Source organism: Tarenaya hassleriana, unplaced genomic scaffold (assembly GCF_000463585.1).
Source record: "Tarenaya hassleriana unplaced genomic scaffold, ASM46358v1 Cleome3, whole genome shotgun sequence".
Taxonomy (NCBI): domain Eukaryota; kingdom Viridiplantae; phylum Streptophyta; class Magnoliopsida; order Brassicales; family Cleomaceae; genus Tarenaya; species Tarenaya hassleriana.
In genome coordinates, this window is record NW_010966177.1 from 4505122 (window position 1) to 4523851 (window position 18730).

General features: G+C 41.5%; 6 protein-coding genes across 11 annotated transcripts; 4 read left to right on the plus strand and 2 right to left on the minus strand.

Annotated features, from left to right (window-relative positions):
- Window positions 1-95: 95 nt before the first annotated feature.
- LOC104819342 (SAL2 phosphatase-like) lies at window positions 96-2337 on the minus strand. Of its 2 annotated transcripts, none has more exons than XM_010549369.2 (8): window positions 2036-2337; window positions 1855-1930; window positions 1604-1677; window positions 1294-1499; window positions 994-1198; window positions 740-829; window positions 495-648; window positions 96-381 (listed from the first exon to the last, which is right to left on the minus strand). In XM_010549369.2, the coding sequence occupies exons 1-8, from the start codon at window positions 2114-2116 to the stop codon at window positions 206-208; spliced, it is 1062 nt and encodes a 353-aa protein (XP_010547671.1). In that variant the 5' UTR covers window positions 2117-2337; the 3' UTR covers window positions 96-205. The 2 variants fall into 2 exon arrangements, with proteins under 2 accessions (XP_010547671.1, XP_010547670.1); XM_010549368.2 differs by having other exon boundaries at window positions 96-387; window positions 2036-2336.
- A 618-nt stretch (window positions 2338-2955) lies between these two features.
- Window positions 2956-5972, plus strand: LOC104819343 (E3 ubiquitin-protein ligase RGLG1-like). 2 transcript variants are annotated; one of them, XM_010549370.2, is made up of 11 exons: window positions 2956-3174; window positions 3391-3467; window positions 3560-3644; window positions 3743-3883; window positions 3961-4074; window positions 4174-4351; window positions 4443-4548; window positions 4987-5114; window positions 5234-5381; window positions 5474-5530; window positions 5625-5972. In XM_010549370.2, exons 2-11 carry the CDS (start codon window positions 3399-3401, stop codon window positions 5706-5708), a joined length of 1110 nt encoding a protein of 369 aa, XP_010547672.1. In that variant the 5' UTR covers window positions 2956-3174; window positions 3391-3398; the 3' UTR covers window positions 5709-5972. The 2 variants fall into 2 exon arrangements, 1 of the variants encoding a protein (XP_010547672.1); XR_772783.2 differs by lacking the exon at window positions 5625-5972 and having other exon boundaries at window positions 3088-3174; window positions 5209-5381.
- A 714-nt stretch (window positions 5973-6686) lies between these two features.
- LOC104819344 (probable pectate lyase 4) lies at window positions 6687-8600 on the plus strand. Its single transcript, XM_010549371.1, has 4 exons — window positions 6687-7152; window positions 7604-7959; window positions 8053-8188; window positions 8291-8600. Exons 1-4 carry the CDS (start codon window positions 6724-6726, stop codon window positions 8513-8515), a joined length of 1146 nt encoding a protein of 381 aa, XP_010547673.1. The 5' UTR covers window positions 6687-6723; the 3' UTR covers window positions 8516-8600.
- A 771-nt stretch (window positions 8601-9371) lies between these two features.
- On the plus strand, window positions 9372-12107 carry LOC104819345 (farnesylcysteine lyase-like). The gene is made up of 5 exons (XM_010549372.1): window positions 9372-10079; window positions 10621-10794; window positions 10888-11247; window positions 11321-11496; window positions 11671-12107. Exons 1-5 carry the CDS (start codon window positions 9561-9563, stop codon window positions 11921-11923), a joined length of 1482 nt encoding a protein of 493 aa, XP_010547674.1. The 5' UTR covers window positions 9372-9560; the 3' UTR covers window positions 11924-12107.
- A 148-nt stretch (window positions 12108-12255) lies between these two features.
- On the minus strand, window positions 12256-14694 carry LOC104819347 (vacuolar protein sorting-associated protein 20 homolog 2). Of its 3 annotated transcripts, XM_010549375.2 has the most exons (7): window positions 14364-14694; window positions 13661-13813; window positions 13308-13460; window positions 12979-13062; window positions 12665-12812; window positions 12480-12554; window positions 12256-12381 (listed from the first exon to the last, which is right to left on the minus strand). In XM_010549375.2, exons 1-6 carry the CDS (start codon window positions 14463-14465, stop codon window positions 12529-12531), a joined length of 666 nt encoding a protein of 221 aa, XP_010547677.1. In that variant the 5' UTR covers window positions 14466-14694; the 3' UTR covers window positions 12256-12381; window positions 12480-12528. The 3 variants fall into 3 exon arrangements, with proteins under 3 accessions (XP_010547677.1, XP_010547676.1, XP_010547678.1); XM_010549374.2 differs by having other exon boundaries at window positions 12256-12554; window positions 14364-14688; XM_010549376.2 differs by lacking the exon at window positions 14364-14694 and adding an exon at window positions 14071-14355 and having other exon boundaries at window positions 12256-12554.
- A 2052-nt stretch (window positions 14695-16746) lies between these two features.
- On the plus strand, window positions 16747-18276 carry LOC104819346. 2 transcript variants are annotated; one of them, XM_019203214.1, is made up of 3 exons: window positions 16747-16933; window positions 17260-17426; window positions 17854-18276. In XM_019203214.1, exons 2-3 carry the CDS (start codon window positions 17304-17306, stop codon window positions 17908-17910), a joined length of 180 nt encoding a protein of 59 aa, XP_019058759.1. In that variant the 5' UTR covers window positions 16747-16933; window positions 17260-17303; the 3' UTR covers window positions 17911-18276. The 2 variants fall into 2 exon arrangements, with proteins under 2 accessions (XP_019058759.1, XP_019058758.1); XM_019203213.1 differs by having other exon boundaries at window positions 16748-16933; window positions 17263-17426.
- Window positions 18277-18730: the final 454 nt, after the last annotated feature.

Here is an 18730-nt window from a genome sequence, read left to right on the forward strand (position 1 = left end):
AAAATCACGGTAGAATCGAGAATCCGAGTCCTTTGGGTGGGCATCTTATAAAAATGGAACGATAGGAATGTGGCGTATCGTGAACGAAACGTAAATATAGGGAGCGACTTGAAAATAGAAATAATCTCAGGGAACAAACTGGGAAATAGATGTGTATAACTATTATTCATTCAGATCTTCATTTTGATATGAAATAGTGTATGGATTATACATGTTGGAGTTGGAGGAGATGAAGCTTGTCTTCTTCCATAGATTCTTTGACGGCCTTCAGCAGCCATGGCTTCAGCTTCTCGGTGGTGACTATGATTCCCGTTTTGTGGCAAAGGTGCTTTCCCCTCGAGAAGTCCAGAGCATTCCCTGCCGCGTCCATTACCACTCCTCCTGCTTCTGCACAAAGCTTCTTCTTCTTTATATACAATATGTACAGAGAATATTCTAAAAGATTATCATATTATTACGAAGATATGTAGAGAGGATATATGATGTAGCTGTACCGGTTGTAACAATTGAACCAGCAGCATGGTCCCATATGGATTCCTGGTACCCGTTGCGAGTGAAACGTAAGTATATTTCTCCACCTCCTTGCGCCAAAGCCCCATACTTTGCCTGGCTATCCATCCTCACGGGCAGCGATTTGATCCCGAGTTTCTGCAATATATTAACAACAGCACGCTTTAGCCGCAAAAAAAAAAAAAAAACAGATGACTGTATAGCGGGGGTACAAAGAAAGAAGATGAACCTTGGCAATGGAGCTGTGGATAGGCATTGGCTTGTGGTAAGACTCGAAGAACTTTGCTTCTTCAGGGTTGTCGATGCTGCTCACTTGTACCTGTTTTGTCAACCTCAATCTCGTTTCGGACAGAACATAGTCTCAAGGGACAGAACAGAACCAGAGCAGTGGCTGCTGCTGCTTCTGGTTCAGGATATAAGAGTATTTTGCCCGACACAAAGCCGAGAGTATACATATATATATATATATTTATGTATATATACCTTCTGTGGGGTACCGTCGCCTTTGAGCGGCTGGACATAAGACCCATCTCCCTTTGTAGCGGAGAATAGGCAGCCGACTTCATCTGAAGAAGGTTTCTGTGTATCGCAGGCCAGAGGAAGGTTAGGACAAGCCATGACACCGAGCACGACCTGTCCTTCCACTAGCAAAGCTAATCCAACTGCGTATTGCTCTCCTCTTACGAACCTGTGGCCGGAAATTTTCATGTTGGAAGTCAGACTTTTTGAAGTGACGAGAGAAAGATGGGGACATAGAGATAAAAACGTCGACAACTCACTCACCCTCTGGTGCCGTCTATAGGGTCCAAAACCCAGTGGCGACCAGTGGAACCACCTTCAGATCTTCCACATTCTATGGCTCTCAACACATGGTCCGTGGACAGAGGAGAAGAAGGGTAATATCCGTCACTGTCGAGAGTATCTTTCACGAGATTTGCGATGCTTTCTAGAACTGCCTCAGCGCCATTCTTCCGCAGCTCTCCGGAATCCTGATTGGTTTTTTTTTTCCGGAAAAAGACAGTAAAAACCCAGGAAAAGACGTGTGGATATGTGAAGGTTTGTGATAAAAAAAAAAGTTTTTTTTTGTTTTCACCTCCTCAGCAACCAAAGAGAGTGGCTCAGGTTGAAGCTCCTTTTGGAGAACAAGAGTAACCACCACTTGAGAACCTTAAAATTGACCAAAGTGTTGGGAACTAGATTTGTCTTGTTTGACTTAAGGAACAAGAAATCTGATTCGAACATGGGTTTTGGAGCCGGTAACCATAATAACTAACTGCAGATGAAATCCAACAACTGACAAAAAAGAAAACTAGAAAGAGGGATGAGAGTAGACAATTAACTAACCGAAGTCAGCGACTGTAACCGGACTGTTATCAGGTTTGGTCAGGATGTCGGATTGAGACAGAGACCTCTGCAACTTCTGATGGACGTGGAACCAAACATCAAGCACACGTACGAGACATCGAAGGAACCTATATACATGCATGTGGTAATAATAATAATAAATGTTCTTCTTTTTTAAAACCTGACATAGACGAGCAGCGAGCGAGACGGCTTTCTTCGCAGCAGCGAGCTCCTTCTCGTAAGCCATCGAACATATACACATATATATATATATATATATATATATATCGATTATACGTTAAAAATACTTTCAAGTCGGGGTGTGTGTACGAGATCGCCAAAGCAATGGCGTCTCTGAAACAATATATAGACAATACTTAATTCGTTTTCTTCGCAAAGGAATGCGATCGCAGCTCATCGGCCCTGTGTTGAATTCCCTGGAAACTTCGCAGACCGTCTTTCACGTCTCCGTTTGTGTACGTAATATTTTTGTCGCGAGGGGGAATATATATATATATATATTATGTTATCTTTAATAATATTATTATCCTTTCGTTGTATGTATTAGTTGACTTCATAGAAAAAGAAAAGTTCGGCGCGTGAGGGTTATGCCAAAGTTGATTGACGTTAACTTGCGGGTGCGGCTGCTCAAAGATTTGGGCTTGGGCTATTTCTTGTTGGGCTTAACCGTATTTTATTTCGAAAGCTCTTAAGCCCACAGGCCCAAAATAATATATATATATATATATATATATATGGCATTGTGTATTTGATTAGGAAAAATATTCTTGTACGCAACAAACATTTTGTATGAAGAATGTAGTTTATTGTTGAATTTTCTTTTCTGCATATTTTTTTTTATTTATTTGGAGAAGAAACGGCAGTTTGTTTTTTTTATGTACCCAAAGATATTTAAGCCCGTGAGAAAGGCCCAAGATCTAAGGCATATATTGGGATTTTCTAAAGCCCAATAAAATGCAGCAGAATTCAGGCGGCCGCCGAAGATGACGGGGTCCGCCACGTTAGCCACGTGGCACGTGGCCCTTCGCGGAATCCACGGCCGTGGTGGATAATGACGCACGACGGAACCAAACTCGTCACCACCATTGTCGTGTTCTACGAAAGAACCGAAAAGTTTTGTCCAAATTATTGCAATTATCTCCGGCGCAAGCAAAGGCAAATCCAGTAGCTTGTACGCCTCAACGAAACCACACTTTCGATTTTGTTCTTATTCTTTCACCTTTTTTTTTGCTGTTTTAAAGCACGAAAATCTGCCGGATAGTTTGTCTGAGTTCTTCTGGTTCATTTGGACAACTCCAGGTCGATACTTGCTCTCTGTCTCTGTCTCTCTTGCTGATTGCTTAGGTTAAATGATTTCAATTCTGTTGCTTTATCTTTTTTATCTGTTGGGTCATTCCAGTGTTTTTGCTAGAACTGGGTTCTTGAATTGGGTTTAAAAAGCGTGATTCTTGAAGGCAGTTATTTTGGTGATGTATTCTTGATCATGGGTTTGAAAAATGTGGATTGCTGGTGCAGGAGTTTCGATGAATCGTAGCTATAAATATGATCAGCGACCCAAGTTTATAGCTGACCATTTCACCAAATTGGATCAGGTTTCACGATCACCACCCTTCTGAATTTTGGTTTTAAGAGTTGGTGGAATGAAGTGATACCATAAGACAAGTCTTATGCAACTTCCGTACAGGTAATATCCGCTCTGAGGGAAGCTGGACTTGAATCCTCGAACTTGATATTGGGGATTGACTTCACCAACAGCAATGAATGGACAGGTGATGATGATCCATTGTCTTCACCTTCACTAAATTAATAACCCCTTCACAGAAAATCCTTCATCAATAACAGTTAGTATCTTCTTTCTTGCTTGCAGGAAGGTATTCATTCAATAGAAGAAGTCTTCATGCCATTGGTAATCGGACAAATCCCTACGAGCAAGCTATATCCATTATAGGCCGTACATTGTCCCCCTTTGATGAAGATAATCTAATACCTTGTTTCGGCTTTGGCGACGGTTAGTTCCTCCTTTTAAGTCATGCTTGGTTCTGGTCTAAGATTAAGCTCCCTTTAAGGTAATATCTTCTTATGCAGCATCAACGCATGACAAGTACGTATTCAGCTTTTATCCCGATAACCAGCCTTGCCGTGGTTTTGAAGATGTTCTGAAAAGATACAGAGAGATCGTTCCATACCTGAAGTTGTCCGGTAACGTGACTGCAGATTTCTCCTTGGATACTTTTTTCAGACCAATTCCTTTCTCTCTTGTCCTGAAGATTTTTCATGTCCTTTTTGTGTCATGGGCAGGTCCGACCTCATTTGCGCCGGTGATTGACGCAGCCATAGAAATAGTCGAGGAGAATAGTATGCAGTACCATGTTCTTATAATCATAGCGGATGGACAGGTGACCAAGAACCCCAATGTGCAGAGTGGTCGGCTTAGTCCTCAGGAAGAGGCTACAATCAGTTCCATAATGGCGGCGAGGTAATGTAACTGATGATTTACTCTCTTTCGAGTCTGAGCTAAGCTGTTATTGCCGGTGTTGATATGTGTGGTTTTGGAAATGAAAATTCAGCCATTACCCTCTATCGATCATCTTGGTTGGAGTAGGAGATGGCCCTTGGGACACCATGAAACAATTTGATGACAATATCCCTCGTCGTGAATTTGATAACTTCCAGGTATTGTTTTATGGGGCCTGTAGCCAGCATACTCATTTTGGAAAACCGCATATACATACGCGGATTTGTCATCAACACCTAGATTAACACGCAAACTTTAAAATTTGTAGAAATATACACAACCTCTCTATGATTCTCAGTAAAAATCATATTTTAGAGATATACATGATCTTTCTTATTTGACTGTAGTTTTTTGGGGTTCATTTTCTTGTAAAACTCGTCATTTTAAGCTTTTAGCTAGGACTCGGAGAAAAGATGGTGTATTTTTACTGAAAATTTTAAAACCAATGTATCTATCTAAAATTTGGTAACAGATTTGTATATTTTTATGAGATTTTCCTTAATAGTTGAGAGATGATAATGACGATGATCGGTAAAACCGAGTAGACGACTGACTATTTAGTGATCTTAATAGTTTTGTGTTTTCTGTTGTCGCAGTTTGTAAACTTCACGAAGATAATGTCAGAGCAGGCAGATGCGGGGAAAAAGGAGACGGCCTTTGCGCTTGCAGCCCTCATGGAGATTCCGTTTCAGTACAAGGCCACATTTAGCCTCCAGCCTGTTAGGTAGATTCTACCACAAGAAGCAACAATGGTTATTGCTTTTATTGATTTATTTATTGATTTATTTATTTCATGACACTTTGAACATTGTGAAAAGGCCTTCTTCTTCGATCATGATGCAGTGGAGGAGGAAATGTAAGGGCTTCACACAAAGGAACAAAACCACTTCCACCTCCACCAGAGGTTATGGAGCATGACAATGCGGTTAGATCAGTCCCTCGAGTGGAATACAGCGAGAAAAGTGAAACAACAGCTCGGGTTTCAGAGCCGGTGAGACTCTCTCTCTTTCCACTCTTTCCGCATCTCTCTGTCATAGCTTTCTATGCCTGTCTTGTAAGAGTGTTTCTTCGTTTGTTCTAAAGGTATGCCCCATTTGCTTGACGAGTCCAAAGGACATGGCTTTTGGCTGTGGCCATATGGTAAGTGAATTCTCTAGAAAAACGTACTTACTGGTTCGGGTTTTGAGTTCTTGCTTAAAAGAGTGTGACATATCTTCTCTTCTTCCACATGAAGACATGCAAGGAATGTGGTGTGGCTGTGAAGACATGTCCTATGTGCAGACAACCCATAACGACGAGGTTGAGGCTTTATAGTTGAATGTGTTAAGCCCAGGGGCAGAGCCATGGCATCATGGCATGGCTCTGATTGAAACTGCGATTAGCCTTCCTCCATGTACAGTGTCAGTTTGTATCAAAAACAAAGAACAAGTGCCCAAATCATATGCTGATGAGGCCGTGTAAGCATTCTGTGTAGACTGTAATGGATTTCGTTGGATCCAACTGGAAATGACATTCGTTTTCAGATCAGAATGTAACAGTCATGTGACAAAACCCTGAAAAAGCCAAACACTTCGAGAAGCAATTTCTGGGTGTTATGTGACATCTGCAATAATGTGCTCTCATGGCAAACCCTAGGAAGGCTGGATTGAAGATCATAACAAGGCTGCTCCATTCTCTAGGGTTCCGGCCGTAGGGCTTCGTCCAGGGACATGTCCTCTCCATGAACTCCATTCTCTAGGGTTCCGGCCGCCGGCGACGGAGACGGGGTATCGGTAGCCTGATGCTCCGCCGCCGGTGGAGTATGCGACGCAAATTACTTGTTATATGGAAATAATAAGAAAAATACTAAAGATACTTTAAAATACAATTACAAATAAAATTTTAAATAATTAAATAATAAAATAATGTCCATTTATATATTATAAGTATATATGAACCATTTTAGCAATTTTTTTAATAAAATGTATACTGTATATAGACGTTATTTGATTTCATGAAAAAACAACGCATTTTTTTTAGAATAAATGTCAGGCTGTGTTTATTTAAAAAAACATAAAACACAAAAAATAATTTATATGTAAATCGCTAAAACTCTAACACCGTAGACTAAACACGGCAAAACGGTTACGCAGTGTTATAACAAAAAATGAAATTGTATCAACTAAATGGAACTTTGTTACGATTGTGCACGTCCCACATAAAACCACGTAAACAAACTTGTATTTTTTTCCAATCTATATATAAATGTCACATCCCGCTATCCTTCCCAACGCATCTTCTCTACATTCTCCTTCAATTTTCCTCAACATAAAATACACAGAAATCAAGAGCATATGGCCAGGTTCTTATGGAACGACGTCGTACTGGTCCAACTCCTAGTCGTCGTCTTGTTCGCGGCGAATGCCTTGGAGGCCGCGGAGCTGAACGTGATCGACAAATGCTGGAGACCGAACCCCGAGTGGCGCAGAAACAGGCAGCAGATGGCGAGGTGTTCGGTCGGGTTCGCGGGCAAAATGACGGGAAATATCGGAGGAGGGGTCGTTCAGTACAAAGTGACCGACCCGTCCGATGACCCGTTAAACCCTAAACCCGGAACTCTAAGGTACGGAACGACGGTTGTGAAGGGTAAGAAATGGATCACTTTCAAAAGGAACATGAAGATTAACCTTCACAAGCCGCTTCTCATAAGTAGCTTCACCACTCTCGACGGTCGCGGCGTCAGTGTTCACATCTCTGGCCCGGCTTGCCTCCTCGTCTACAAGGTATAATAAAGCTTCACTTTTGTTTTCGAAAATAAAGGTGGTCAATTTGGTTATTAGCCGAATAAACCAGATGAATTCTAACCGGATAATTTGATATTCCATGAATAGGTATGATTTTTCTAAAATTCAAAAAATGAATCCGAATCGAATACCAAAAATTTCGTAAAAATATTTTCATCAATAAAAACCGAACCCAAACAGAAATCGAACCAGATTGAACCCGATATAAAAATCAAATTTGTATGTTTTCCCTAAAAACGAAAAGAATGAATCTCAACCGAATAAAATTTTTTTAAAAAAAACTGAAAATTTCTTTGAAAAATAAATATTTTTGTCAATAAACACCGAACCCATTAAAAACGAAATGAATGTAGTTTTCCAAAAACCGAAATAACTGTGCAGGCCACTGATGTGAAACATTTTGATCATTACGTGTGTTTTGAATGTGAAGGCCACTGATGTGATAATCCACGGACTGAAGATCCATGATTGCAAACCACAGCCACCGAGTTCAGTGATGGGTCCGGACTCACACGTTATCCAACTAGGCCAAGTCGACGGGGACGCCATCCGTCTGGTCACCGCCCGAAAAGTTTGGATCGACCATAACACACTCTACGATTGCCAGGACGGTCTTCTTGACGTCACTCGTGGCACAACTGACGTAACCGTTTCCAACAACTGGTTCAGGAACCAGGACAAGGTCATGCTTCTTGGCCACGACGATGGGTACGTTAGAGACAAGGACATGCGAGTGACCGTTGTGTTCAACCACTTTGGTCCCAATTGCAACCAAAGAATGCCCAGGTACACACACACACACATATATATATCTATACATATATGAATATATATATATATATATAATCATCATTCATTATCCATGTTATTTGGCAAAAGGGTGAGACATGGATACGCGCATGTGGCGAACAACTACTACCAAGGATGGACACAGTACGCCATTGGAGGAAGCATGAGTCCTCGCGTCAAGAGCGAGTCAAACTATTTCGTGGCACCCGAATCAGGAAACAAGGAGGTGATGATATATCATAATTCATTGATAAGCTCTCGTGTAAAAAATCTTCAGAAATCGTTTTGTGCTTACTGATTAACATAACATGCTCTCCTTTCCTTACAGGTGACATGGAAGAAACAAAGTGATGGAGATCAACTGCAATGGAAATTCTATTCGGTAAACGATTATTTCGAGAACGGAGCGTCTTTCACGCTCAAGAAAGGAGTTGGCGGAGCCAGACCAAACTACACTCGTGAACAGAGTTTCAGGACAGCAGACGCGAGAGCTGTTAAGGGACTGACTAGTTCTGCTGGAGCCTTACAATGCACCAGAACTTCCGTCTGTTAGACCATATATCTATATATACACACACATGCTGTACGTAGATAAGTTTTTTTTTTTTTTTTTTTGATAATCCAGAAGTTCACCGGGCCTTTGGTCCGACTACATCTACCAGATGACCGGAGAAGCCCATGTGTGTACGTAGATAAGTTACATGTTTGTCGTGTATATATACACACATGCATACATCCAATTACAAGATGTATGTAATGTTGGGGACGGCAGTTGTTGACGACGGCAAAACTCCGGCGATTCGAACGATTCCAGATAAGTACCTGAAATTAAAAGATTATTTTGTCGAGGCCTGTGAAACACAGTTTCCTTAAGTTCGATTTCCGTGCCACCTCTAAAGCTTCGAGGCTATTGGAGCACGGTGAACTCCCAGGATACAACGACCGCGTATTTGGAAGAAGCTTTCCAAATACCAAGCGAACTCAGAGAGAGATATGAGCAAATATGTGAATGCTCTTTTTCTCTAGAATGCTTGTTTCTTTTCTGTGTGTTTTATGAGCTAACCCAAGCCCCCTATTTATAGTAGAGGGGAGAATCTCAAAACAAATCAATTTGAATTTCAAAATTCAAATTTGATTTTATTTAGATATTAATTCAATCTTATATCAATCTTATCTCAATCATATCTGATAGATTTTCTACGGATTTGAATCCAATTTGAATTTGAATTTCAAATTCAAATAAGAATATTCTCTTAATATTCTGCAGATTTAAATTTATACGGACCGGACTTCTCACGGGCTAGGCCCGTTTTGATTCTATCAAATAAACCCAAATCCAACATGTAATAGATCTTCTGTATACGTTTTACCAAAAGAGTGTAATGATATTTTGAAGGAAAAGAAGAAGGGATGATGGAGAGAGGCTTTGTTTTTAGTTGGTGGGACGTCTTTGGAAATTTCATTTTGGTGACGTTTCCCATGACGTATTTGTGTGGTAGTGAGGACGAACAATTCAATTTGTAGCTGTCGAAAGACTGATTCAGATCGATCGAAACGATAAGGCCCACGACCAGAATTCGGAATCTCCAGATACCCAGATGAAATTTTGTCTATCTGCAATCTTCCTCTTCTTTGTTCTCCAATCGCTGCCACTTTCCCGCTCCGAAGGCGGTGAAGATGACGCGCCGTCTACCGTCTGCATCGTCGGAAGCGGAATCGGCGGCTCCTCCGTGGCCCACTTCCTCCGTGCTTACTCTGTTTCCGGTGTCCTTGTTGGAGCCCAGATCCTGATGTTCGAGCGTCACGGCGTCGTCGGCGGACGCATGGCCACCGTAACCGTCACCGGCGATACGTTTGAGGCCGGTGCTTCGATTCTTCACCCGAAGAACTACCACGCCCGGAACTTCACCGAGAAGTTTAATCTGAAGATCCGATCGCCTTCCTCGTCGTCGGATGATTCGTCGGTCGGAATCTGGAATGGGAGAGGGTTTATCTTCAAGACTTTAAGGGCTAGTTTCAAGTCTCCGCTGCTGAACTGGATCGTCTCGTTGTTAAATGATCTTTCTATTTTCGCGCGTTACGGGTTCTCGCTCTTCAGGATGAACGATTTCACTGAGGTATTCTCTCCACCTTTCTCTATGGTAAACAGACCTAATTTTTCGTGAATTTCCTGTAATTTGAATCAAAACCCATGGATTCCTTAAAGGGGTAATTCAGATTATAGAGTTTATGGAGCGTCTGGATGCTTTGAGCGACGAAATGTTTGGATCTTTATCCGGTTGATTACAATATAGAAACACCCAATCCATAATCGCTTTCCACCATTTTTGGTTTCTCTGCAGAGTGTCTGAAAGTAGATTCAGCTTTTCGTCCTAGCGCGAATTTGTCTGACTTTTGAGTAAACGAGTGGTCCTTGGAAGCAGAACTTTTGCTTCTTTCAGCGATGAAAAGAAAGTTTCTCTGGCTGGATGATCCAAAACAGAACATTACAAACAGACAGAAGAGTAACTGATGTTCTGAACGTTGTCTATAAGATGCACGGAAAGATCTAGGAAGTTGTTTATGCACACATTTACCATAAGCAGTTCTTTATGTAATCTACAGAGATGTTCTTGCTACAGTTATCCATTCTTGCTCGATGTATCTTTGTGCACGCAGAATGCTGTGGGTAATTTCTTGAAGTACTACAAAAATCCTGAAACAAGACCGATCTTTGAAACCGTCGAAGAGATGCTTAAGTGGTCAGGATTGTACAATCTGACAAGGCGGACACTCCAGGAGGAACTATCCGAGGCTCAGCTATCTCCTTTGTTAGCCAACGAGCTCATTACTGTAAGGATTCTCACCTGCAAGCCATTCTTCTCTTTCGACTACATAGGCATCTCGGCTAATAAGTTCTAGTTCTGTTCCCTTTGTCCTGTCCAGGTCATTACCAGGATAAACTATGGACAGAGTTTACTCATCAGCGGACTAGCAGGTGCAGTCTCCATGGCAGGTTCAAGTGGAGGATTATGGGCTGTCGAAGGTGGGAACTGGAAGATGGCTGCCGAGCTGATCAATCATTCTGATGTTACTTTACACCTAAATGAGAGAATTGAATCGATTTCATATCTCGGTGAATATTACGAGCTTAACTCCACCAAAGGGGGCAGCTACAAATGCGATGTTGCAGTGGTTGCTACACCATTGGATGAAGTGGATATTCAATTCTTACCCTCAATCTCAATACCCAAGAGAGAGCTTCAACACACACATGCAACATTTGTGAGAGGAATTTTAAACCCAGTAAGTGTCATTGCATGATGGATCCATTCTGTCTCTGGATTTGCTTCTAAATATAGTTTCCCCCTTTCGAAAGGGATATTTCGGGCTGAAATCCGTCTTGGACATACCGAATCTGGTGGGAACCATCGAGGACCCTGAAATCCCGTTCTCCAGCATCTCAGTCCTCAAGAAACACGGTGACAACGATACGACCTACAAGATATTTTCGCGACAACCCATGTCCGAAGCCTTGCTGGATGACCTCTTCAGGTAATTCTTGCAGCTCTACGCACAACTTATCTCACCAGAACTCCTACTAAAGAATCATGATTCAGTCCAAGACAGGATGACCAAAATAACAGAAAAGAGATTGGATCATAGCGCAAATGAGCAACTGTGTTATTAGATTTCTGATCACTTGGTCTGTTTTCTTTCACCAAACAGGATCAGAGAAGAGACTATTCGTATAGACTGGGCCGCGTATCCAAAGTACCATGCACCTGAAGTTTTCGCGCCATTTATATTGGACGGAAATCATCTGTACTACGTGAATGCGTTTGAAAATGGGGCTAGCACCATGGAGACGAGTGCCGTGGCTGCTGAGAACGTAGCAAGACTCATCCTCTCCAGGTTTCTGACGAAGGGATCTTCTTCGGGGACAAGAAGCTGCAGTTCTGGTCTCCACTCAGATATTTGATGAGGTTAGGACACGCCCTAACAGGGACAATGCCTGCAGGTACAGAAGCTCACAGCTATGTTCCTGATCGCTGATAGTGAGTGGTTTACTTGACGAAGAAACGATGCAAAACCCGCACCTGATTTTCTGTGCTGATGTTGTATAATAGACCCTTTTTTGGTGTTCTGATTCTCATTTGCGCACGTGATGCTCGTGACCTGTCTCGTCGGGTAAAACATGTATCTAATAGGCTTTTGCCCGGATGGAATCAAACCAAACTGAACTGAAAAGAACCAATATAAAGAGGTCCAGTCCGGTTTAGAAATTCCTCGAGAGACTGGTAAGGGACTAGGTGAGAGACGTGGAACAATTAAGAAAGCAGCTTTAAACAATTCAAACAGCTCAGCTATTTATGATAACCAAGAGAAAGACATTCTTTACAAATTTGCACGAGTGAAGTTATACAGATCTTCAGGACCCTAAAAGAAACACAGTATCAAAAGAATGTTAAAACCATTTTTTTTTTATGGTAAGCCCGAGCAGGAATAGGAAAAGAGGAAATCGAGGGGCTACATACATCTGCGGGAGTGAAAGAGAGAAAGACTCCATGGAACATCTCTCTTGAATCAAGCAGGTAATGGTTCTTCAAGAACTGCACCAAAACAAGAACGGGACAGAACAGGTAAAAGCATCAGGAGTTGAACAGGTTGTCATTTTGACTGGTGCAGGTAAGATATGGAGAAAAAGAAAAGAGCAAAAGACCTTTTCTCTTTGATGAAGATTCAGCCGGAGTGATTTCCGCATTGGGAGGGACTGGTGCTTTGGTCGGGACATCGGGTAGATCAAGCTTCTCGGGTTCTTCAGACACTGCCTCTGTCTTAGGCACTTCAGGCAAGTCTTCAACAATGAGCTTTTAACAAGCAATCAAAACAAAAAAAAAACATAATATTATTACATCCCACTCCACTAAAGAAGATAACAACTCTAGATAACATATTTCACTGTCCAATGATTATGAAGAAGGGAATACCAGAACAAGTGGGGCATTTACATAAACATATGATGATGATACATACCTGACTTTCCAAGTTCTCAAACTCTGCTAGTATCTCCTCCTCATCTTCCGCTGATAGTTTTTCACCCAATATGGCATTCAGTTCCTAACATCCAAATGCAGGACAGGACAATCCATTTAGCAAGAAATAGAAAACACGACATCAGTGAAATCAAGATAAAGCTTGAACTGATAATTACAGACAATTGCAAGCTAGACAAAGACAAACAAAACATACAACAAGGTTAAACTCACATCTTGATAACTAGGGGCCCGTTAAAAAAGCAGAAAAAGTATAAACATGACTGAATGAAGAGCATGCATGCATGCACACAACGAGGTTAAACTCACATCTTGATAAGCTTTGGCCTCCTCCGTGTCATCCATGAGTTTTTGAACATCTTCAAGGTTGATCTCACTTTGAATTGCCTTAATTGCATTGTTACCTTGCTTTAAACTTTCAAAGACAGCTTTCTGCTTGCTCGCAAGTTCAATATCTGCCAACTGAACCACAGAGACACAAAGAAACAAGCTGTCTTAATATCTCTTGAAAGCCATACAAGGAGGCATAGACATCCCTATCAGGTAAATACAGGCTTACATTATCGCTAAGGGGAAATTGAGAAGTCAGATGACAGAATTGAGTACAACGATGAAACCAGAAAAAAAAAGATGATAATAATAACCTTAAAGAGAAGATTTACCTGTTGTTCAACATTGATGACCCATTGATCCACTTGCTTCAGCAATTCTTCTTGTGCCCGTTTCTTCTTCAATGCTAACAAGGCCCGGTCTTTTCGCTTTTCACGGATCAAATCTCTAGCAGCTTGCTTCTCGGCTTCAATTACTTTCTCCAGCTGAAAAGAAAATGTAAAAAGGAGGGCTAAGGCAATGAAACTCAACATATTAAGCAAGAACAGCTATTGCACTTCATCAACACTGTTTCCGCTATTTCGCACTTAAAGAAATGTAATAAAAAGTGAAACAGACACAGGACTACATTGTTGAACCATCAACATTATCTAAGACACAGAAACTAGATGTCTGTCGAGTAACTTCATGTAAAAGATCAAGCACGAATTTTGCATCAGAACCATAAATTCAAGGGACACACCATCTTCTGTGTGGCACTCTGAACTCTGAAGCAAACAAATCACCAATCGACTCCTACTTCCCAATAACCAGAGACATCAAGTTTAGGATAAACGTAGCAGAAAGTTGGCAGCTTTTACGGTTTTACCCACAAGGGGGCATGATGAATCAAACTAACGAACGTTCCTTCAATCTCAAATTCCATAGGTGCTACAAATCAAGAAGCAAAAATAACCCAGTTCAAATTCGACCAAAATCAATCCCTAGAAAACGAATATAACACCAAAGCAGAGACCGTAAACGAGGACCATGAACCTGTTGTTGATATTGACCGAGCTTGCGCCTCTGGGTTTTGAGAGAGAGAATCGCCCGATCAACCTCCGTGATCTTCGGCTTCTTCACGAATAAATTCCCCATCTATTGATTTCGAATCGACAATAAGAAATCAAAATCGTCCTGGAAAATGGAAGATTTCGTCGTCGGGACGAAACCGACGAGTCCTAGACTTTCGAAAGGCCTTCGGAATTTCAAAGAAAGTCCAATCTGTCTTCTCTCTCTCTGTCCAGTTGGATCAACAGTCCAGCGCACAAAGCTCGGGGAGCGAGGAGAAATTAAAACGCGCTTTTCAGAAACGCGCGTTTCAAGTTCAGCAATTTTCGCTAATACACGCGCTAAGCGCGCGTGATATAGGCAATCGCATCCTTCTCTCCGAAAACGAAAACATAGTATATAAGCCCCGGTATTGGAGGGATGGCGCTCCGCTTTTCCTAGTTTCTTCCAAGAGTATGAACTTGAAGAACAGAGATTGATCATGGACAGGCAAGTTGCAGGGTCAAAGAGATTTCTTTTCTTTCGTGTATGGTGGTGATTTTGTGGTTATGGTTTATCTCTGCGAGTTTTACCTACCTTGGTCTGACGAGAATTTTCTGGGTTTTTTCCCTCCACAGGGTGTCTGAAAATGGCGTCGAGAGGAAAGAGAAAAGACAAGGAAGGGTTCGCGCGGGATGAAGACGCTGAGGCTCATGCTCCAGCGAAGAAGGCCGCCAAGTCTGCCGACTCCTCCGACGAGTCTGACGACATTGTCGTCTGCAATGTTAGCCCTTTCTGTTTCTAAAGGACCAAAATCTCGTATTTATGTTTTAGGGTATTCACGAAGAGGCTGATAATAGGGTTTTTGCTTGAATTGATGCGTGATAAGAGGGAAAGCAATGCGTTACGGGGTTTATGTCTGTTTGCTTTTGATCAGACATCAAATAATAGGAGAGTCTCGGTTAGGAATTGGAAGGGGAAATTTTGGATTGACATCCGTGAGTTCTATATCAAGGATGACAAGACCTTGCCTGGCAAGAAAGTTTAGCTTTTTCCACTCACCATCTGAAATTTACCATCTATATTCTCTTTGATTTGTGGACTGGTAGTTTCCTTTGGGTTAGCGTACGTTATTCATCTATGCAATGCAATTTTCTTCTTCACGTTTCTGCAAGTATTTAGGTAGGAAAGAGACTAGCTTTTTGCCAATAACGTTACTGGATGAACAATTCTTGGGGTTGGACATGCTCGAGGAAGTCCATTACGGTGAAAGATGCTTCATCGGTTGTGGGAGTAATCAAAAGAGCATGTAGGAGTTTGCTCTGTTTTGGTTTGCTTCTTGGCAATGCACGTGTTTCTCCTAGATGACACTTCCCATTTTTTTGGAACTCCTTTGAAAGTACTGAAACATACCCTTTGTTCATACTTTAATCGTAGTGTTTTAGGCAAGATAAAGTCATAAGTTATCATCTTTCATGCTCCAGAGAAAGTGCAAAAATCCTGCAGAATACAGGTGCAAGGATCAAAATAATTTTGTGTAGACCTTGTTCTTACTTCACTTCCTAATGGACCGAATCTGGGTACTTTCCTCGTATCCTTTTCGTAATCTCAAATCAAAACCTGTCGTCATTTATGCGGGTGACTTAGATGGACTTACTTAGAGCCATAGATTTATGAGCTAATGAAGAGAGTGGTTTAGCTAAGTAGTTGGTAAGTCATGACAGAGGGATTCCGGCAATGATTATCATCATATCACATAGAGATGATATATCTAAGGCATATGCTTCATTGTAAGAACTAAGTATATGCATGACCTATAAAAAGCAAAAGTAACTGAGATGATTGTCGTATGTTTCAGGCATCTCTTCCAGCGTGGATCAGGTATTATATCTACCTTCGATCCCCCGGTTTCCATTTGCTAACTACGATTATCGTCTTTGCCTATTCATTAAAGTGGTTTTCTTTGCTGAGAATGCAGTGGAAACCTCTCCGGGCGAGGCCACGCAGAGGAGATCGACAAGGCCATGGCCGACCTATCTTAGGGCTCACTTCACCTTTACCTTCTGGTAGAAATGGGTGATCATCTCGACAGGGGCTCTTTCTGTTGTTCAGTTCTTGTCTGAGCCTTAGACTGCAGAAATTGTATGTTTTGGCAGAATGTTAATGCAAAAGATGTCTTATGTTATGTATCACTCGCCTTGTCTTATCAGTTCTTTTTGGTTCAAATTTTTGACAGAAACCCGACCCGAGCCGTCCGGAAAATATCGGACGGTGATGAGCTCTTTATTGTTAATTACTTTGCCACGTTGCAGTGTCATCCACCGTCCAAACTCTTTCTATCCCCCACTTAAATAAAATATCCAGACATTTTTTTTATATATAATTTCTACGTTGATAGTGATACAATTTATCTCTCTATTTCGCATTCCAGAATCGCTTCCTTCGCCAGCGTTCTCCGCCGCCGCCGGGACTTCTTTGCATCTTTGCTTCGCTTCGTCTCCATTTCGGATAAGATTCGCGGTTCCTAGGCGCCTCTCCCTCTGGTGAGAAACCTAGGGTTTAACTCCGAGATCACGGTAAGTTTGTCATTGTAAGTAGTTATGGTGTTGATTTTTGGTACATTTTTTGTGATTAGTTTAGTATTTTTTTAATCTTCCATGGCGTGTCGAAATTCCTGGTTGATTTCTAGTCATCAGGGCTTGAAATTTACCACTGCCCTGTTTACGTTGATGTCGCTGTGTGGATCATGGATAGATTTCTGAAAGAAAAAGGGTTGGTGAGGGTTTTTAGGGTTCTTGTAGATTGGTTTCAGTTTTTGGTAAAAGAGTAGGAAATCGTTGAGTGAGTTGGGTGAATTATCAATGGGTGACTAAGAAGAAGGGTGTTATTATGATGATGATAGCAGCAGTAGGGGGGGAAATCGTAGAGGGTTGGATTGGAAGAAGGATGCCGCACAGGACGCGGCCATTGGCAGGGCTCTTGATTTTCACGGGAATAAACATTGTGTTGGTGGAGACGATCACTCCAGTCTATGACTTTGTCTGCTTCCTTCCTTACTGGGAAAGAAGGGTATGCATGCTCCTCTACACTCACTCTCCTATGTTGACTCTGCTTTCTATTTGCTTACCACCCTTGTCTGCTTTCATTCCAATAATAATAAAGGACCAACCCTGTGCGAGTCCCCAACTCGTGGGGGTGTTGGGGAAGGGAATATACTAGGCAACCCTGTTTTTTAATGCAGAGAGGTTGATTCGAACCCGTGATCTCAAACCCCACGGCAAGCGAGCTTATCTCATTCCAATAATAATAAACTTGCCATAAATTTAGATAGATATGTCATTTGGTGAGTGATTCATGATGCATTAGGACTGCAAGTAACTATTGATAATGTTTGTGGAAGAAGACTTGCTGTTTTTTTTTTGCCACCAATCTCGTGAGACTGATTAGTATGATTGGTTTTTTGTTTTGGTAATGGTGTTTCATGGGATGGCTCAAGAGAGAACGAATCCGGCAGGAGCGTGAAGCTGTTGCATTATCAAAGGGCACAAACTAAAGGTCAGGAACCTCTGTTCGAGCCGAGCCACTGTTGATCGTATTCTTACCATTCAACGACAAGAACCATGACTCTTCAGAGAAGTAAGCTGTTGACATTCACTTTGTCGTGTTGCCCATTTTGTGGTCCTTGTGTTCTTCCCATCATCACTCTCACGATGATGATGATGTCCGTTGGAAGGTCTTGAAACTCTCGTTTTGTCTGATAACAACTTAGTTTGTCCGGAGATGAACATACACACTTTCAAAACCCGTCACTCACCACCATGCCTGTTTACTCGAAATCGTACAAATTATGGTTGTCGACTGTTTTGTTGGTGTACAGTCGCACGTGCCTTTTTATTTAGATTTTGTCGTGTTGTGGGTCGTCGTCTGCAGTAGATGCTGTTGAAGATTCCGATACCTTCGACGAACAGAAATTACCTCCCGCTTGTGTTTTGCGATCGACTCAACCCACCTAATCTATGTTCGGTCTAAAAATTCTGATTTAAAATTTATTAAAAATTAATATAAAAGACGAATTACACGAACTATCTATACTAAAAAAAAATATGTTCGAGAATTTATTTCGTTTCTCAACGTGCTTTGTTCCCCGGACTAAAACTTTCCATATTGGTAAAATATAATACAAGAATAACGGTTAAATTACAAGGGGGTATATATCTATCAACTTCATAAAATAATAATATTTTTTTGCTATTAATGTATACATATGTATATAGTATTCAAGGTAGGGGACCCCTATCCGCCATTAATGGCGGGTGATCGATCCTTCTGTTTCCATCTTTGCTTTAATATCCGACTACTCCAAAATAAAATAA

What these genes read in the sequence shown, in the direction of transcription:
- LOC104819347 (XM_010549375.2), bottom strand. Translation starts at nt 14,465, where the DNA reads ATGGGGAATTTATTCGTGAAGAAGCCGAAGATCACGGAGGTTGATCGG. An exon ending in TCATCAATGTTGAACAACAG is followed by an intron (nt 13,461 to 13,660) that starts GTAAATCTTCTC and finishes TCTGTGGTTCAG; the next exon opens with TTGGCAGATATTGAACTTGC. An exon ending in TTGAGAACTTGGAAAGTCAG is followed by an intron (nt 12,813 to 12,978) that starts GTATGTATCATC and finishes GCTTGTTAAAAG; the next exon opens with CTCATTGTTGAAGACTTGCC.
- LOC104819342 (XM_010549368.2), bottom strand. Translation starts at nt 2,116, where the DNA reads ATGTGTATATGTTCGATGGCTTACGAGAAGGAGCTCGCTGCTGCGAAG. An exon ending in TCGCTGCTCGTCTATGTCAG is followed by an intron (nt 1,931 to 2,035) that starts GTTTTAAAAAAG and finishes CACGTCCATCAG; the next exon opens with AAGTTGCAGAGGTCTCTGTC. An exon ending in TGGTTCAATTGTTACAACCG is followed by an intron (nt 388 to 494) that starts GTACAGCTACAT and finishes AGCTTTGTGCAG; the next exon opens with AAGCAGGAGGAGTGGTAATG.
- LOC104819344 (XM_010549371.1), top strand. Translation starts at nt 6,724, where the DNA reads ATGGCCAGGTTCTTATGGAACGACGTCGTACTGGTCCAACTCCTAGTC. An exon ending in CTTGCCTCCTCGTCTACAAG is followed by an intron (nt 7,153 to 7,603) that starts GTATAATAAAGC and finishes TTGAATGTGAAG; the next exon opens with GCCACTGATGTGATAATCCA. An exon ending in CCGAATCAGGAAACAAGGAG is followed by an intron (nt 8,189 to 8,290) that starts GTGATGATATAT and finishes CTTTCCTTACAG; the next exon opens with GTGACATGGAAGAAACAAAG.
- LOC104819346 (XM_019203214.1), top strand. Translation starts at nt 17,304, where the DNA reads ATGCCGCACAGGACGCGGCCATTGGCAGGGCTCTTGATTTTCACGGGA. An exon ending in TTCCTTACTGGGAAAGAAGG is followed by an intron (nt 17,427 to 17,853) that starts GTATGCATGCTC and finishes GGATGGCTCAAG; the next exon opens with AGAGAACGAATCCGGCAGGA.
- LOC104819343 (XM_010549370.2), top strand. Translation starts at nt 3,399, where the DNA reads ATGAATCGTAGCTATAAATATGATCAGCGACCCAAGTTTATAGCTGAC. An exon ending in TCCATACCTGAAGTTGTCCG is followed by an intron (nt 4,075 to 4,173) that starts GTAACGTGACTG and finishes TGTCATGGGCAG; the next exon opens with GTCCGACCTCATTTGCGCCG. An exon ending in AGTTCCATAATGGCGGCGAG is followed by an intron (nt 4,352 to 4,442) that starts GTAATGTAACTG and finishes ATGAAAATTCAG; the next exon opens with CCATTACCCTCTATCGATCA.
- LOC104819345 (XM_010549372.1), top strand. Translation starts at nt 9,561, where the DNA reads ATGAAATTTTGTCTATCTGCAATCTTCCTCTTCTTTGTTCTCCAATCG. An exon ending in GGATGAACGATTTCACTGAG is followed by an intron (nt 10,080 to 10,620) that starts GTATTCTCTCCA and finishes TTGTGCACGCAG; the next exon opens with AATGCTGTGGGTAATTTCTT. An exon ending in TGAGAGGAATTTTAAACCCA is followed by an intron (nt 11,248 to 11,320) that starts GTAAGTGTCATT and finishes CCCTTTCGAAAG; the next exon opens with GGATATTTCGGGCTGAAATC.